This window comes from Mytilus galloprovincialis, chromosome 7 (assembly GCF_965363235.1).
Source record: "Mytilus galloprovincialis chromosome 7, xbMytGall1.hap1.1, whole genome shotgun sequence".
Classification (NCBI taxonomy): Eukaryota; Metazoa; Mollusca; class Bivalvia; order Mytilida; family Mytilidae; genus Mytilus; species Mytilus galloprovincialis.
The window spans coordinates 79,910,697-79,931,083 of NC_134844.1; the positions used below are offsets into that span (position 1 = coordinate 79,910,697).

Genomic DNA, 20,387 nt, shown 5'->3' on the forward strand with positions numbered 1-20,387 from the left:
TCAGTATACATGTGCCCTATGATATGATCTTTCTAATTTTAATGCCAAATTAGATTTTTACCCTATTTCACGGTCCATGGAACATGGAAAATGATTGAGTGGGGCATCCGTGTACTTTGGACACATTCTTGTTTTGTTAATTGTTTTGAAAGTTTAATTGAATATTCAATAAGCGTTGTTAAGCAGATGGATTTCAATTTGCATGTTAGCATGTATGACTGTTATGCTTGATTAATTTGTATATTGAGATACATCATTATACTTTTAAATCCAAGAAATATATTGAAATTATATAATTAAACGAAATTTTAATTGAAGTTTAATTAAAATTCCGTGAAACAATAGTGGTACATAGGTGTTACGTGAGATGAACAGCCTCGTCATGATGTCAGACTTCAGAGTAAATAGATGCAATATAAGGGTGGGACGGGTTCCACAAACCAAACAATCGTTAAGTTCACAGGTTAGTCAGATTAAACAATTAGATAACAAAAGTAAATGTGAATTTTCAAATCTTGTTAATACTCCTGAAAACTTTAGAGCTGGGAAAGTTAAATACAATCTTGAAAGTTGGAGATCAATAACGAGTGATACATCAATTCTAGAAATGTTGACTGGTTATCGGTTACAATTTCACACCTTACCGCCCGGTCGTAACAGTTGTAATAATCCTTCGTTTAATGAAGATGAAAAAACTTCCATAACTTTGGAAGTGAAAACTTTTTTAAAGAAAGGCATTATCCAAAAAGCTATACCATGCAAGAATCAGTTTGTGACACATATTTTCATTCGCCCTAAAAAGGATGGAACACATCGAGTGATTTTAAATTTAAAATCTTTAAATGAATATATAGAGAATTACCATTTTAAGATGGATAGTTTAGGCACTGCAATTAATTTAATGAACCGTAATTGTTATTTTGGTAGTATAGATTTGAAGGATGCATTTTTATGCCCCACCTACGATAGTAGAGGGGCATTATGTTTTCTGGTCTGTGCGTCCGTTCGTCCGTTCGTTCGTCCGTTCGTTCGTCCGTCTGTCCCGCTTCAGGTTAAAGTTTTTGGTCAAGGTAGTTTTTGATGAAGTTGAAGTCCAATCAACTTGAAACTTAGTATACATGTGCCCTATGATATGATCTTTCTAATTTAAATGCCAAATTAGAGTTTTGACCCCAATTTTACGGTTCACTGAACATAGAAAATGATAGTGCAAATTTCAGGTTAAAGTTTTTGGCTTCAGGTTAAAGTTTTTGGTCAAGGTAGTTTTTGATGAAGTTGAAGTCCAATCAACTTGAAACTTAGTATACATGTGCCCTATGATATGATCTTTCTAATTTAAATGCCAAATTAGAGTTTTGACCCCAATTTTACGGTTCACTGAACATAGAAAATGATAGTGCAAATTTCAGGTTAAAGTTTTTGGCTTCAGGTTAAAGTTTTTGGTCAAGGTAGTTTTTGATGAAGTTGAAGTCCAATCAACTTGAAACTTAGTATACATGTGCCCTATGATATGATCTTTCTAATTTAAATGCCAAATTAGAGTTTTGACCCCAATTTTACGGTTCACTGAACATAGAAAATGATAGTGCAAATTTCAGGTTAAAGTTTTTGGCTTCAGGTTGAAGTTTTTGGTCAAGGTAGTTTTTGATGAAGTTGAAGTCAAATCAACTTGAAACTCAGTATACATGTGCCCTATGATATGATCTTTCTAATTTTAATGCCAAATTAGATTTTTACCCTATTTCACGGTCCATGGAACATGGAAAATGATTGAGTGGGGCATCCGTGTACTTTGGACACATTCTTGTTTAGTATTTCAGTCAGAGAGTCTGATCGAAAATATCTCCGATTCACATGGAATCATTTTCCTAAGGTTTTTTGTTGGCTCAAATGTGTTTTTCTTAAGAGCAGCTTTCAAGATGTCATTTGTCGTTTCTATGGCTGGTATCATTCCCTTGATGATATACCCCATTATTTTCTGTAATTTCAGATCACGTGATCTGATTGCGTTGAGCATGGAGTGTTTTTCTCCCCAAACTTCTTCATTTACTGAAGGGATCATAAGATTTTGACAGTTTTCGGGTCTTTTGTATTTCGATTTAATTTCTTTAAATTTTGAATCGGGGATCTTAGATCTTAGAGAGGTATTCACGGATTTTGCTAAGCTTTCTTCAATAGCCGCACTAGTTTCCTCAGAATCATTGTAAAATTCGCTCATTTCATCCATTAATTCATTGACCTCGTTAAGATCCTCGTCATCAGTGAGGTTATCAGATTTATCAAGGTTGTCGATCTCAGCATTTTCAAAGCTACACATAAGTTTATCTAGGTCATCAACAGACTCTGTGTCCTGCTGTGAATCATCTGCAACTTTTAAGTGTTTATTTGAAATGTTAGATTCCCCGTCATCACCATGGGATCTTTTTATGCCCCACCTACGATAGTAGAGGGGCATTATGTTTTCTGGTCTGTGCGTCCGTTCGTCCGTCCGTTCGTTCGTCCGTCTGTTCATTCGTCCGTTCGTCCGTTCGTCCGTCTGTCCCGCTTCAGGTTAAAGTTTTTGGTCGAGGTAGTTTTTGATGAAGTTGAAGTCCAATCAACTTGAAACTTAGTACACATGTTCCTTATGATATGATCTTTCTAATTTAAATGCCAAATTAGAGTTTTGACCCCAATTTTACAGTTCACTGATAGAAAATGATAGTGCAAATTTCAGGTTAAAGTTTTTGGCTTCAGGTTAAAGTTTTTGGTCAAGGTAGTTTTTGATGAAGTTGAAGTCCAATCAACTTGAAACTTAGTATACATGTGCCCTATGATATGATCTTTCTAATTTAAATGCCAAATTAGAGTTTTGACCCCAATTTTACGGTTCACTGAACATAGAAAATGATAGTGCAAATTTCAGGTTAAAGTTTTTGGTCAAGGTAGTTTTTGATGAAGTTGAAGTCCAATCAACTTGAAACTTAGTATACATGTGCCCTATGATATGATCTTTCTAATTTAAATGCCAAATTAGAGTTTTGACCCCAATTTTACGGTTCACTGAACATAGAAAATGATAGTGCAAATTTCAGGTTAAAGTTTTTGGTCAAGGTAGTTTTTGATGAAGTTGAAGTCCAATCAACTTGAAACTTAGTATACATGTGCCCTATGATATGATCTTTCTAATTTAAATGCCAAATTAGAGTTTTGACCCCAATTTTACGGTTCACTGAACATAGAAAATGATAGTGCAAATTTCAGGTTAAAGTTTTTGGCTTCAGGTTAAAGTTTTTGGTCAAGGTAGTTTTTGATGAAGTTGAAGTCCAATCAACTTGAAACTTAGTATACATGTGCCCTATGATATGATCTTTCTAATTTAAATGCCAAATTAGAGTTTTGACCCCAATTTTACGGTTCACTGAACATAGAAAATGATAGTGCAAATTTCAGGTTAAAGTTTTTGGTCAAGGTAGTTTTTGATAAAGTAGAAGTCCAATCAACTTGAAACTTAGTATACATGTTCCCTTTGATAAGATCATTCTAATTTTAATGCCAAATTAGAGAATTTATTCCAATTTCACAGTCCTTTAAACATAGAAAATGATAGTGTGAGTGGGGCATCCGTGTACTGTGGACACATTCTTGTTCTACTTATACTATCGTGTGGTGCTGTTGTGTATTTATTTGCACTGTCCAACACACTATCAGAATTAGAACCTAAATGTTCTGTTAGTTTTTGCATGTATTTCATCTGCTTGTGTTGTAAACGTATTAAAGTGTCAATCGACATCGATGACATATCGTCGTCATCATCAGATTCAGATTCATGGGTTTGAGAATCCCTAAAGTCTTTGGGTATTCTAGTATCATCTACACCCTTTCCAGATTGCTGGCTAGTGTTAGGGTTATGGTCATCATCAGTTAAGTTTAATGTCCCACTTTTTGGATCATCATCAACCTGAGATGCCATTGTTCAACAAGTTATATAACTTGCACTTACGTGGTTACGTACTGAAAACCGTGATTTCACGTTAATCTAATTTCAGAAACGCCAAAACTTCGAAATTGATAAAAGTTTTTATACGACCGCAAAATCCTGGCACTATATAAAATCCAAGAGTTCTTCAAGACAAAAATTAACACATGTTAACAATATAATAGACGAGCATGTTCTGACATCATGACGAGGCTGTTCATCTCACGTGACAGCTATGTACCATATTTGTGAAATGGAATTAAACTTCTTATCAGATGTTTGGAATATTTGATTGTTCATCCTATTTGACATTTGTAACATCACAGTAGATATGATAAAAAAATTTGAAAAAAAAAAAAATATTGTTTATTCTTCAGAGGATGAATCATGATGATAAAATTTCAACTGCTTTAAGAAAAATAAATGGTGATATAGAAATTAACAGCTTGCTGGTAAAGTAACAATATAGATTAAGACATCAAGTTTACCAGTTGACAAGACACCCATTTATGGAAGAACCTTTGTCAGATTTGCTGGATCCATAAATATGTATATAAAATATTGTAATGCATCAAAACAATTTATTGTCTAAAACAGAACATGAAAATTGAACTTTGTTTGGCAATTAATTATCAGATAAATAAATATTTGATTTTTTAGGAACAATGTCAAATAGTAAATCAGGTGGTTCAGCAAGGACTGATTACCATGGTAACCATCTGATGAGTGAGAGAGCAAAGAAAAGAAGAAATAAGGAGGCATCATCCTTAGCAACTGCTGACACTTCATTCCAAGGTAAATATTGGTTAACAAAGTAGATTTATTAACTGGTTGCCAATTGTTCAATTATACATTGTTAAGGTAGCACAATACAAAGATTTTTTTACTTCCAATCACTAACATTTGAAATGCTGTAACTTTCTTATGAATGCATAGAATATAATAAAAGAGGTATATATAGATAGATAAAAGTTTAATCTTTTAAATGAATGCAGTATTTTTATTATGCAATCATTATGTAATCAATTATTATGTAATTAGTGGCAAAATCTGGGTAAGTTCATTTGAATGAATTTAGCTCTATCATCTCTTTAACTATACAGAAATTTTCAACGAAATCTTAATCAACACATCATGGGCTTCAAAAGGGTGTCTCAGATTGTCTCTATGGTATTCCATTCTCTCATAAATCTCTTATTAGTGTAAACATCCTAACCACATAAAAGAAGATAATGTTTAATTAGGTGTAAAATTTGTTCTATACATTCTATCTGAAATCTGAGACACCCTTTTGGAGATAATGGCCATAGGAACAACATATAATAAAATCAACCCTCTAGGGATACCTATGCAGAAGCTAATTTCATTTGAAAGTGGAAATTTGGTGAAAAATATTTTAGACACAGTTAACATTATAATTGGTTACAGAATTGTTGCATAATACTAACATTGCATTAATTTGAAAGAGTAATCTGTTTAATAGCTATCCAAAACTACCACTTTTATAAATTTTCAAGCATTATTAAGAAAGTTACAGCATTTTAAAACTTGGGAGTTGGAGTTATAAAATCTTTGTATTGTGCTACCTTAAATAGCATATGCATTTAAGGAATGACTGTTATATTTTGTCTGGCTATGAAGAAATGAAATATAAAATGTGGTGCCCACTGAATAATGCAGCGTAAATCATAAAAAAAACATCAATGACGTCATCCAATCAGAAGACATGTTACATTCAAAATTAAATGATATTTATATAACAAAGTTGTTGCTATTTGAGGCCAACCTTAAAAATATGTTTGTTTGCAGTTTTCCGACTGTACCTTCAGACTGAAGGGTCGGTAGGTAGGAAAAATATTTTATTTTATCAGCCAAAATACAGTTTAAACAAGCAGTTACACTAAACCAAGTTTCTTGTGAAGAAAAAAAAACATTTTAAAACAACTAACACTGGACATGCTGAAAACCAACATCAAATGAACAGGCATTTTCAGATAAAAAACTTTTTAACCAAAACTGAAAATTTAACATAATGTCATTATCCAATTTATGACATAAAATATGGTATAATTATTAAATACTGGAACACTTATAAACAAGGAATGTCATTATGACTAGAACTGTTTTAAAGAAATATATTCAGACATGTATGCTTCTTGACTAGAATGTTTTCATGAGTAGAGTATTTTCATCAGAAAAATGTAGATATTAAAGATTTATAAGACAATGTATTAAAGAGTGTATTTTTAATAAAAAAAAAATAACCATCAGAGCTCCAGATAAGCTGCGTATTTGCGTGATCACGCAATACAAATAATAAAAAACCCAATGCAATTGCCCATTGCAGAGTTCAATAACCCAATTAATTCAAAGGAACACCCAATTATATTCCAAAACCATGAGTTCTCAACCCTTTTATTGGCTACAATTTGCGTTATTTACCCTTATCTGTTTACAGTCGTCGCGTAAATTATTTTTATAATATTTATAATTGGAAATTTCTTTCGTTCTAAAAATAGATCCTTGCATCGTGTAGCTTAAATGTGATTGTGTCCCTGTTAGAGTTTTCCGTTGCTCAATAGGTACACATGTTTTTGAAAACATTTCGATCTTCTCGGCGTTTATCCAATTAGCGTGTGTCATGAAGTCATATTTTTTTTGCATTGCTCAGGATTTATCAAAACATACATTGAATTAAAACGAAAGTGAATGTCCGGTAAAATATTGAATAGAAGCATGTTTTCTGCTTCTTTAGAAAAGCTGACGGAAAGTTATGATGATAACAAGACTCAGCCAGTGTTTTTAGGAAGCGTCCATCGAACACACGGGCGTGTGTGCGTACCTTAACGAGAACATTGCTAATAAAAACAGGGTTTCCTTAAGAATTGAATGCTTCTTTTTGTAAATTTATTGGGGTGTAAAAGCGTTGACCGAAGTACATTTTGTATGAAGCGCAGAAGCGCTTCATTCTAAAAATGTGCGCTCGGTCAACGCTTTTACAACCCTATAAAGTTACAAAAAGAAGCATTCAATACTTATAATTACATTTTTTAGCTATGATCATGAAAACACGAATTTTATATATTTTTTAATTTAATTCACCTGTGCACTTTATTGTTGGACCACGTGTTATCACGAATAAAAAGTTGTATTGAGCAATGCAACTGCTTACGGAATAACACATGATGTGCAGTTAGCCAATCAGAATAAAGTATTATAATGAAACATACATCTAATGTAATTATTTAAAAATGAAATCAGTTGAAAAGTGAAAGGCCAAATCAATTATGACATGAAAAAGCATCAGAAACCAAAAGTTCTAATAATACAACATGTAGACAACTAAACCCAGATTTATGAAAATTGGAATAAAACAAAAACATTCAAGTATAATTAGAGTTTATATACTATTTTTTTCATTTTACGGTTAATTAATGAATACACACGCAGGCACTGCATGGTCTCAGAATTTATTATATAAAGCATTGTAAAGGTATAAGACGAGTGCCTGTGAATACATATATCCGTTTTTTACAGTTTATATGAGAAAATATAAAACTTGCAGAAAGTTTGAAACAGAACACAAATTAAACCTACAATTGCTCCTCAGTGAATAAACCAAATAAAACAGCTAGCAAATAACCCTAACCCTAACCAAATAAAACAGGTAAACAAAGACAGAAACATATTTAAGATGGAAAAAATCTGGGGTTGATATTGCCTAAATATTCAATATTGTGTTGATGAAAAAACCCAATACATTAAGGAGCTTGGTGGTGAAAAACCCAATTTGATATTACATGAGGGGTGAATTGGAATTGATAATGCAATTAAAAAACTTTATCACCCAATTGTATAAGAAAATGGTGGGTAAAAAACCCAATTTGTGAATTCTTATCTGGAGCTCTGAACCATTGAATCTTCCTCAATTGAAAAAAAAGGCAACTTGAAAAAAAAGTATTAAGACATTCGACTGTTTTCATATTTCTAACAATATTTAATTATATGTGATAAGGTTATATTTTTGCCAGGCTTTAATGAAAACCAATTGCAAAGAAATCTAAAGTTTGGGGTGAAATCCATAGCACCCCATTAAAAGTAAATGGTCTGTACTGAAATGTTTTTAATGCATAACAAAAATTGGCAGCATAGCTCCACAGGCCACACAGTTTGGGTATATTTAATATTGTAAGAAAGAGAATAATTGCAATGAGTGGGGCAGCCCCCCTTATCCTAAAGGAGCATACTCATTGCAATCGAAGATAGATTTAATATAGAGAGAGTATATTTATTTTTCAAGCTAACCATTCATTTTCTCTACATCTTTGTGTAGTTAGGGTTGCTTCTTATTGATTTGGCATGATCTATATCCATTAACATTTCAAATGAGCCCTTCCTCCGTACAGGCGTGTTTACAGATATCCATGAAGATTTAACACAGGGGCTTGTTACAATTGCCGGATTTACTATCCATACGAACCCCTAAAAAAACACGTGTTATTTAAGGGTTCGTATGGATAGTAAACCCGGCAATTGTAGCAAGCCCCTGTGGATTTAAGTCACGGAGGAGTGGTTTCATCTTTGTCGTCTTCACAACGATTTGTAGAAAATATGCCATACTTCAAGCTGCTGTCGAATTATTTAACCACTGAAATTGGTTCCATAAAGTCAGGCTCCACAGATTCTGTAAACGATTTGTTTGAGACAGAATGGTTATCGTGTCAGTTATGAATATCCGCTGCATCATCGCCAATGATATCATCACACATCATTACATGTGCCTGAATCTGTATAAACAGTTTACTAATAAACTTTTTTGTTTGTTATTTGTCTTAAAATTGACACGAGACGACAGCGTAAAGTACTCCTCCGTGACTTCATGGATACCTTTAAACAATTTCCATGTGATTTATCATTAAATGGTCACATGAACGCTTGACGGGAAGCTAAGAAAAACCGAACTTGAAATGCGTAATTGACCCAGACTTCAAATCATTCCGGAAAGGACCCAAAGTTCCGGATCGCGTCAATAGAAGTATTAAAAAAAATTTCTTCAAATTTAAAGCAATAAAATTTTCACAGTCGGGAGGATTTTCAAGGGTCGGTCGGTAAACTGCAAACAAACAATATTTTAATTTAAGCCTGACCAGGTGCAAATAATTATTTATGCACTTATATTTTGGTAAAAACTCATCTCACAACAATTCACATGTGTAGTGGTCATGGTTTTTTTTTTAGAGAAATCACAAAATAGATAGATATATAAATAGTTGTTGTATTTTATACTTGAAGATACAGCAGAGAAGAATAACTATATGACAAACTCCTTCACATCAGGTGATGGCATGACATCTAGAGGGATTACATTCCGAGACCCAGAGACCGGGGTGTTGTATCTACAGACCCAGCTATTACAGGTTAGTTCATATGAGGGTTGTGGATGTACAATAAAAGATTGTGTTTGATTTGGTCTTTATTTATGGAGAACCACAAATTTAAACATCAAATAAAGTACTAATCTTCTAACGACTTCTATGAAGACTTTTCAAAAGCACAAAATGAATATCTATGAAAATACATTTTTTCCTCAATCGATGAAAATTGATTCATGGAAATAAAAAATCACTGTACAATAAGTTAATTTAATGTGAGGAATTTGCCTCTAAAATTACCTAATAATCCTTGATTAATAATTTTGTAACTTTTTTAAGAAAATTTCTCAAAATTCACTGAATGACATTTATAACATTAGTAGCTGGCAATGATTATCCTGCCATTAGTAGCTGGCAATGAGTATCCTGCCTATGTAGCTCAATTAATAGAATGTGAACTATTGTCACAACTTCTCCATAGATTTTAAGAAATATGATTCCAAAGCATGATACCAAGAAAAGAAAAAAGATAAATTGCCTATAGCTTTATGGAGACAAAGGATAATTGCATTATGAATAACCGTAGTTCTACACAACTGACAAGTTGCAATATTATTCAAATGCTGTCATGTTTTCTACAAGATTAATTTGAAAACTTGATAGTTAATATTTGATAACTCATATATAGTGACGTTTGTTCCAAATTATTTTTTTCTTTTTATAGGATGACCCACCAAATATGGATATGTACTGTGAAGACCAAGAGATTTCTCCTGACTTGCCAGTGACCTCATGTACGCCTTTACATGACAATTCTTCAATACCAGAATTTACCGAGTCCACAATAAACTTACAAGATCTGGAGTAGAATATATATGTTAAAATTTTCTGGGTCCACCATAAACTTACACGATCTGAAGTAGACCGTCTATGCCAGAATTTACTGAGTCGACTAGAAACTAACGTGATCTGGAGTAAATCATTACAGCTGATTGTACTGCCTTGTTACAGGCATCAATTACAATCTGGTCAAGCAAGCATTTATCCTTATACAACAAAATGATCTGATGGGGTTTGTTTTGTTACATTTGACCAATTTGTAATTTTCACAATCTGATTGTGGATTTTGAGGGCTTGCATGTCAGAAGCTCATCTGGTGAAATGGCAATATTCAAAGTTCTGATAAATTTGTATAAGACTACTATGTTTATCTGAATGTAACTTTGTAGCTTTCATCAGATGAATTGTATTCAATTGAATCTAGATGAACAAATTCTTGGTCTCATCATTTTCTTACTTTAAATCATCCAAAAGTTGCTTTAATGAAACATTTATTTCTGAAAATATTACATACAGTAGAAAATGTGATAATGATTTAGGCCAAAAAAAAATATATGTGTGGTTCCAGTTACATACTTTTAAAAAATAGGGTCGGTAGGTCGGCAATTTTTTTTTTTTTGAATTTTTTTTTGAATTTTTTTTTTTTTGAATGTCAAAATCCGGGAAAAAATTGTTTGTTTACCGAAATTGTAATCAGTATTATACATGCCCCAACCGGAAGTCCGCCATTTTTACATGTGTTTGGTTGTAAAACATTGTAAAATAAACAGTCCTGATACGTTTTTAGTTAATTTTGTTGCATTCTGTTATGAATCGTTGTATTTTAGCCATAACAGATACTTGTGATGGAAATTCAGATGACAAAAATCTATGAATTTAATTATTTTAATACACAATCCTCAGAATTTGATCGTTTGAAAATTTATTTTTCAGAAATGAAAAAAAAAGTTCTAGAGTCGGGGGTTTTTAACTAGAGTTGGTCGGGTTACTGGAACCGCACATATATTTTTATTTGGCCTTAAAGAACACTGGCATAAGTTAATCATGACTGTAATGTTATTCTATTTTAGTTAGTAAAAAGATTTAAATTTTATATAATCCAAAGGAATATTTTCCTTGCTTACTTTTGTTATAATTTAGGTTTAATTAATTCAGTTTTAAGCACAACTGACAAGAATTTGACATATTTAGTGCATAAAAAAATCATCTCTGAATTTTGTATTATTGTTTTTTGTAAGACTGTGATTAATATTGACTTTTGAAACAAAAGTGCTATAATATTCAATATGATGTACATTATTATTTTGAATGTGCAATATTCCTGTAGTTTTAGCTGTTAAAAAGGAATTAAGTGATCAAAGATTTATTGGAAATTCTATTGACGCCAATAAAATCAACAGAAATTTGATGTATGATTGTAGCGATTGATTTTCTATTAAAACTATGATAAGAATATTAGGAATCAAACATGACAGAATTTTCTAATAATCGAATTTGTTAAATAAATCGATATTTTGTTTAGAGGCAACACAACAAGTAAAAAGAAGTTTCATAAAATATCATCTGGATATTTTGTTCACTGGAAATATTTCCCAGTATTTTACATAAAACATTACAGATCTGTAAACAATAAAAATATCTAATTGTACAAAGTAGCACATTAAGTTCTTATATGAATTTTAAACGATACTGTCTGGGATTACTTTGATTTCACAATTTCAGTTAGGAATGAATTTATATTTAAATGATTACTATTATTTCAAATGCAATTTATACCACAAAAGTTTTGTGTTGTCTGTAAAATTGTTTCTGAAATGTGTAGAATAATTGTCATGTATTTTGTAAGATTGAATTTATATGTGAATAAGCAGGTTTTCCTGCATACTTCATATAGAATGGTTTTTCCATTCATCATTTTGAATTGTATTTTGTTACAATTATAGATGATATATTGTTATAAATAAATCTGTTGTCAGTTATATTGGTTTTATATTGGTTTTATATTTGTTTTCTTACAATTGCCCCCTAAAAGTCGTATAGATTATTGATAAGAGAAACATTGTTGTACCAAAACCAATTGTATTTCAAGTTGTATTGTCACCTGTCTCTCTAGTTTATTATGAATCTTTTTGGTCCTATACCTTTTTACCAATTTCTGTTTGCAAATTCCTCCATTTTGTGTTGGAATAATCCAATTACTGTGGACTTTTATTAGTCCTGTGCCGACTTAGTAGAAGGGGACTTGGGGTTTGCTCTTTGTCCGTCTGTCAGTCCAGCAAATCAGTTTTCTGTACTTTTTTTGTTTTTTCACTCCTGGAAGATATTGAAGATAAGAAAATTGGTATATAATTTAATCATGACAAGCTATAGATGAAGGATATGGATTATTATTATGTCTAGAAGTCAGTTTCCCACAATTTTCTTCAAGCCTGAAGATATTGATTGGAAACTTGGTATACAGTTATATCATGTGACCAAGTTTGAATTTTGTTCAGTCAGACGATTTTGTTTAGAGAGTTATGGTCCTTGAACTAAGGAAATTCATTATCATAATCAGTTCTCAACACTAAATTTCGTCATGCTTGAAGAGACTTGATATTTGTTAAATAGTCAACAACATGACAAGTATAAGAGATTAAGTTAGAATTTGGTTCCATTACAAAGAATTTTAAGCGGTAGGGAATAAAATTGAGAATGTGTCAAATAGACAACAACCTGACCGATCAATGCTGCGAGAAAATTGTGCACCCGGAGGCGTGCTTCATTTGGCCCCTACACCCATAATGTATAAGGCATCATACTAAACTCTCAAATATATAAAAGAATCTAAAATTAAAATCATACAAGACTAACAAAGATCAGAGGCTCCTGACTTGAAACAGATGCAAAATGTTGTTGGGTGAAACATGCTTTTTAAGATCTCAACTTCCCCTATACCTCTAGCCAATGTAGAAAAAACAACCACACAACAATATGCACAGTAAATCTCGGTTTAAAATAAGTTCGATGACAGAATAGATAACAAAACAAAATAAACAAAATGACTATGATACATAAATAAACAAAGAACTATTTATTACCATGCAATACTCACAAAATACTTGTTTATTCACAAGATTTTACATTTGGTGAATTCATTGATAGAAGTGTAAAACAAGTATAATATTTTTAACAAAATATGAATTTATTGTACATGCTTATGTAGAATATCTCTTAACCATGAAATAAAGTATTTAGAAAGTAAAATTTTTCTTAGTCCTGATAAATACCAAAAAACACAAGTTAAAAAAGAAAAGCAATACATGAAACCCAAGAAGGCTGACTGGTTACCAAAAAGATGTTGCTGACTTTGAATTGAAGTATTTGACCTGATTAGAATGAGATAATGATAATGTGTTAAATAATCTTTATTAAAAATATATGTAGGTTCTTGCACAAATCAGTTGAAAGCAATGTTTGATAGTTTGGAATAGAAAAGTGAATATACAGCTACTATTTGAATATACAATTAAAGGGGTCAACTATTTTCTTATCACTTGGAAGTCCACATCATTTTTTATTATACGACCGCAAAAATTGAAAATTTTTTGGTTGTATATTGGTATCACGTTGGCGTCGTCATCGTCCGAAAAAACATTTGGTTTTCGCACTCTAACTTTAGTAAAGTAAATAGAAATTTATGAAATTTAAACACAAGGTTTATGACCATAAAAGGAAGGTTGGGATTGATTTTGGGTGTTTTGGTCCCAACAGTTTTGGAATTAAGGGCCAAAAAGGGCCCAAATAAGCATTTTTCATGGTTTTCGTACAATAACTTAAGTATAAGTAAACAGAAATCTATGAAATTTTAACATAAGGTCTATGACCACAAAAGAAAGTTTGGGATTGATTTTTTGGAGTTTTAGTCCCAACAGTTTAGGAATCAGGGGCCAAAAACAGATCCCAAATAAGCATTTTCTTGGTTTTTGCACAATAACTTTAGTATAAGTTAATAGAAATCTATGAAAATTTAACATAAGGTTTATATGACCACAAAAGGAAGGTTTGGATTGATTTTGGGAGTTTTGGTCCCAACGAATTAGGGGCCAAAATTAAACTTTGTTTGATTTCATAAAAAAATGAATTATTGCGGTTCTTTGATATGCCAAATCTAACCGTGTATTCAGATTCTTAATTTTTAGTCCTGTTTTCAAATTGGTCTACATTAAGGTCCAAATGGTTCAAAATTAATCTTAGCTTGATCTTAACAAAAATTGAATTCTTGGGGTTCTTTGATATGTTGAATCTCAACATGTACTTAGATTTTAAATTATGGGCCCAGTTTTCAAGTTGGTCCAAATCTGGGTCCAAAATTATTATATTAAGTATTGTTCAATAGAAGAAATTTTCAATTGCACAATATTCTGCAATAGCAAGAAATCTTCAATTGCACAGTATTGCACAATAGCAAGAAATATTCAATTGAACAGTATTGTCCCGTTTTCAAATTGGTCTACATTAATGTCCAAAGGGTCAAAAATTAAACTTTGTTTGATTTCAACAAAAATTGAATATATGGGGTTCTTTAATATGCTGAATCTAACCATGTATTTAGATTTTTAATATTTGGGCCTGGTTATCAAATTGGTCCACATTGACATCTAAAGGGTCTAAAATTGAACATTATTTGATTTCATCAAAAATTGAATTCTTGGGGTTCTATGATATGCTGAATCTACTGTAAATTCATAAATTATTGCGTGCATTTATTATTGCGAATTTGTCAATTTCAACTTAAATGCAATTTTATTTTTTACGATTTAGGGAAAAGTCGTGCTTTATTCAGTTAAAATATTACAAAATGCAAGTTTTAATTATTGCGTTTACAACTCTGTCGCATTATTCGCAATAATAAAAACCTCGCAATAATTTCTGAATTTACAGTAACCATGTATTTAGATTTTGGATATTGGACATAATAGGTAAATGTTCAATTTAAAAATTTTAAGTTTTTAAGTTTAAGTTCTTAGACCACATTCATTCTGTGTCAGAAACCTATGTTGAATCAACTATTTAATCACAATCCAAATTCAGAGCTGTATCAAGCTTAAATGTTGTGTCCATACTTGCCCCAACTGTTCAGGGTTCGACCTCTGCGGTCGTATAAAGCTGCGCCCTGCGGAGCATCTGGTTACCCATCAAATCCTAGTTTCTACAAACCGGGTGTCTAATGCAAATTGCACAAAATAATCGCAATAAAAATTTAAGCACTCTGTTTGCCTAATATGGATGCATTTATTTTATTTCTCATATCTTCATATTTTGTTTCCTAAATGTCTTCAATTTTTCTGAACTCGTTACTGATGCTGATGTTAGATGCTGTATCTATACTAAAGTATATAGATAAATTGAAAGTCCATCTTCCATGTGAGGTGAAACGCTGTTACACGTAACTGATTAGAAGGTTTATTTTTATTTTTCTTGAGAACACACAAGCTTCATTAGACCTCTTTTACAGGGATAGATTTTGGTTTCATAAAACAAATTAAATTTTAAGGAATACAAATATTCTACAGTAAAACTTGGTTTTGATTCAGAAGTTTTATGAATACCTGAACTACTCTCCAAAAAAACGACAGATTGACACGTATGGTGGCCTTCGGCTGTTGTCTGCTCTATGGTCGGGTTGTTGTCTCTTTGACACATTCCCCATTTCCATTCTCAATTTTATAGACTATTACATGGCATTTTTCATATCCCTTTATCGGCCCAAGGTCATTATATTAGCACAAGAGCCACAGGCTCGATGCCTGATAGGAAAGAGGGCAGCAAAGGTTCTGATATTAAAAATGACATGCAAGGATCTTTTTATCATATACTTCAACAGAAGAAATGCAGACGAGAACTATTAAAATTTGTCTTTCTTTGAACTTTTAGATAATACAGACAAACAAATACAGATTTCTTAACTTTAATTGTTTTTATTGATATAACAATCATTTTAATTATCTAGTGACATATCACAACAATTATATTTTAAGTTCACTTGAACCCGCACTGTGTTGTCGTTTTTCACAGCAACACCAAATGTGTGTGGAAGTTTTTAACGAACTTGACTGGTTATACTGCCCTTGCACGTTCGGACAAACGCAGCTGTGTCGTCTGTCATGATTTAAACAATGTCTCATTGATGAAGTTTAGCCATCAATGTAATTTTTTTTTAAATTTAAACAAGTCTGCAGTAAACGGATGCAATTGGTCCCCATTTGCATATGTAAAAACTGTTATAAGTATTGCCGCAATGTGTAGTTTAGTCACCTCATCAAGTATATATGGCATGTTTGCATATTTAATTATAGAAGAAAGCTTCATTTAAGATCAGATTTGAAGGGTGTTTTTTTTTTAGATCAAAAGACCTGGACAACGGAATTGAAACGTAACACAGAAGCCAATGTTTTGCAGTTTTCATTAAATGATTAAGAATGGAAAAGGAGAATAGGTCAAAGATACAATAGTTTGTATTAAAAAAGAAGATGGGACATAATTGCCAATGAGACAACTCTCCACAAGAGACCAAATGACATGACACAGACATTAACACTTATATTGGTCACCTTACGCCCTTCAAAAATGAACAAAGCTCATACCGCATAGTCAGGTATTAAAGGCCCCGAAATGACAAATGTAAAACAATTCATACGAGAAAACTAACGGCCTAATTTTTGTACAAAAAATGAAACAAAAACAAATGTGTAAAATCAACAAACGACAACCACTGAATTACAGGTTCCTGACTTGGGACAGGCACATACATGCATAATGTGGCGGGGTTAAACATGTTAGCGGATCCCAACCCTCCCCTAAACTGGGACAGTGGTGGGACAGTGGTGTAACAGTACAACATTAGAATAAACTATAAAAATCAGTTGAAAAGGTGGATACAACATGATAGAATACACAAAGTGGACGTGACCGGGTACTTCAGTTCAAAAGTTCAGTTTAGTTCAAAGCCACTAACAACTAATAACAAAATCATGCATCTAAGACTATATTATCAATCAGTACACATCTAACATCAAATGGATTTAGTGTAAAGATACTGCCAAGATACAGCCAGGTATCGACAGATTGTAAATCCATGAATGTGTATATGTATATAACAATAATATTTAGTTTACTTTTAATTTACTGTAAGTTAGTAATGGAACTTAAATAACTTACAGTAAATATAAATGTGTTATAAGATTTAAACTAAAGGTTGCCACATATGTAGTATGAATCTCAGTGGCGGATCCAGAGGGGGCGTAGAGGGCGTACGCCCCCCCTCCTTTTGCTCGGACTTTTTTTCTTTTTTTTTTTTTTTGTAAAATGATTAATCAGACTAGACTTCGTGAACTTTGCCATTTCCCGTGTACTATATTTAATTTTTATGCGACAATTCTTGACTTATAAAGATATTTTTCGCTGGAATTTACTGATTATCAACGTTATGTGATTCGCTATGGTGGAGTTGACCTGCAGTGCGTCGAATAAAACGTCTCTCAGTCATTTTGAAATTCAAATTACAGTAACACATTGCGTAGGCTGAGGATGACACCTTCAAAACAACACAGGATTTAGCAAGAACATAATGACTTCTATTTCACTATTCCACCAAACAGAAAGTAATGCTCTATAGACTATTACACTCTCATAAAAAAAAAGTTCCACAGCAATATTATCTAACTACGGAAACATGTTTAACCCCAAACGCCCCAGCCTTTTTAAAAATAATATAGCTGAATAATGATCCCCAGTCAGTATAAGCTCTATATAGATTTAAAGTCGTAAGTACGAACCATTTGATTTGAGGAGACAGTCTTAGATATTTGAGAGAGAAAAAATTGACTCTGATTTTTGCCTTAAACAAAAATTCTGGACGCAAAACAAAAGTCTTGTCCACTTTTTGCTATTAGAAAGGAAAATTCCCAACAGAATTGTTTAGCATTAAATGAACATGATGAATAAAAGCGGGCATATTTTTTTTGTGGCTGGGGTTTTCATGTCTGACCGGAATGTCTGTTTCGCGGAACTGATATATATGGAATACTTTTTTCAAGACCAGACTGCAACCTGCCTGCTGGGTGTGGCCTTTATGTCTCCATTTGTCGGCTGTCATTCATAAATTCGTTGTCATTTCAGACTCATTCTTAGCCTTTGATTGATTTGGAACCCTTTGCTTCCCTTAATGTTGTTGGTGAAACATATCAACCAAACATTGGGATAAAAATTGCTTGTTTGTCTTTTTTAACTCGTGTCGGTCGTATTTCAAATTCAATCGAATAGCCCAGCGTTTACTTGTTTACAACAAGAAATCTATGAGGTTATTCTAACTTAACTTACAACATACGTGCGAGAATTTTCCATGTCTATGTTTTACTGACAAATCCCACATTAAATGTATCAGTACATAGCTTTGAATCCATACTATCATTTTATGATAGACAATTATTAATAGCTATTATATATAGGGATAATACAGCATCGAAAATGTCCAGCCCTTACACCTTAACAGCAACTACAAAATATGCATGCCCCACGCCAGGAACCGTTTAAAAAGTCCATATTTCACGTATTTTATGTTTTTAGTCCTAAAAAGGGCCCAATTTTTTTTTCGCCTCGCTCCGCTCGGCGATATTTTAAAACTACGCCCCCTCTTTCAAAAATCCTGCATCCGCCCCTGATGATGGACACACCAACCTTTAAAGATAGTCCCCTTCTATGTTGCCTTATCCATTGTCCCCTTCTTAATATTGCCTTATCCTTGGAAATCATCAATATCCGAAGTTCTCATTATTTAATGTTTCCCCTTAAATATCTGACACAATATTAAGTTCTGCTTAAAAATTCATCTTTTCTTCTAGTAATTCAAACTTATCAAAGGTAAAGCTTTTTCATGTCCAATGGCACATATTACAGTGTTATCCGGATTCAACATTGTTATACACTGAAATCATTGCTATTGTCAGATTCAATTTCAAATAAATAATTTCGTGTTTAACAAAACTATTATCTGTATGTGAAACTTCTAAGATGTACAATGGTTATTTTATGATAGTATGATACTAAATCCCTAACTGGAGGGATTGTGCCTGATATTCATATGATGAAGACATAATCTTTCGATCAGTTTAATTGAGGTCTGGAGCTGGCTTGTCAGTTAACTGCTAGTAGTCTGTTGTTATGTATGTATTATTGTCATTTTACTTATTTTCTTTTGTTACATCTTCTGACTCGGACTTTTCTTGAACTGAATTTTAACTTGTGTACGTATTGTTATGCGTTTACTTTTCTGCATTGGCTAGAGATATAGGGTGAGGGTTGAGATCTCATAAACATGTTTAACCCTGCCGCAATTTTGCGCCTGTCCCAAGTCAAGATCCTCTGGCCTTTGTTAGTCTTGTATGATTTTTAATTTTAGTTTCTTGTGTATATAATTTGGAGTTTAGTATGACGTTCATTATCACTGTACCAGTATACATTTTTAAGGGGACAGCTGAAGGACGACTCCGGGTGGCGGGGAGTTTCTCGCTACATTGAAGACCCATTGGTGGCCCGGGGGCTTCGGCTGTTGTCTGCTCTAGGGTCGGGTTGTCGCTTTGACACATTCCCCATGTCCTTTCTCAATTTTAATGATTGGTGTATTCACTGTTGGTCTGTGGTGTCACTTATCAGCTTTTTTTAATCATGTAGAAAACAGGGACGCCCGGAGATAATCACTGACCTTCGGCAAAGAAACGGTCAGTCCTAGTAACTAAAGATTGGGTCGAACCAATTAAGCCACTACGTGTAGGATTTGAACTCTGAAATAAGCAATGAAGCAGTAATTTGTACTAATGAAAAAAAACTTGTTTCTTACTTTATCTATTCAGTTTTTTTTTTAGTTTTGTTTTCTATTATTTAAATTGAAGAAACCAAGATGTTTTAAAAACGAATTGTAGAAAAAAGGTAGCCGAGTGCATAGTTCTTTCAAACATATTCTTTTATCGCTGGGATGCTGTCTCGTCATGCCAAGAAATTGTCCGTCCGTTGAAATTTTGGAAACATCTTATAGAACATGGATGATAGTCATACCATTATAAGTGCCGACAGGTATTTGTGGCGAAAATGGCACCGTTTTCAACTCACCACCAATCAAAAGTGCTGTTGTATTTAGACGTAGGTTATAAATTAGCACGATTTTGGTAATATTCATCCTA

At 32.6% G+C, this 20,387-nt stretch overlaps 1 protein-coding gene across 1 annotated transcript in view; it reads left to right on the top strand.

Annotated features, from left to right (window-relative positions):
• Positions 1–12,149, top strand: part of LOC143083760 (uncharacterized) — a 29,210-nt gene extending 17,061 nt beyond the window's left edge. Inside the window, exons 11-13 of the mRNA XM_076260070.1 lie at positions 4,619–4,753; positions 9,251–9,375; positions 10,055–12,149. Coding sequence (XP_076116185.1) covers positions 4,619–4,753; positions 9,251–9,375; positions 10,055–10,198 — 404 coding nt within the window. The 3' untranslated portion in view covers positions 10,199–12,149. The remainder of the gene's footprint in view (positions 1–4,618; positions 4,754–9,250; positions 9,376–10,054) is intronic.
• The last annotated feature ends 8,238 nt before the right edge of the window (positions 12,150–20,387 follow it).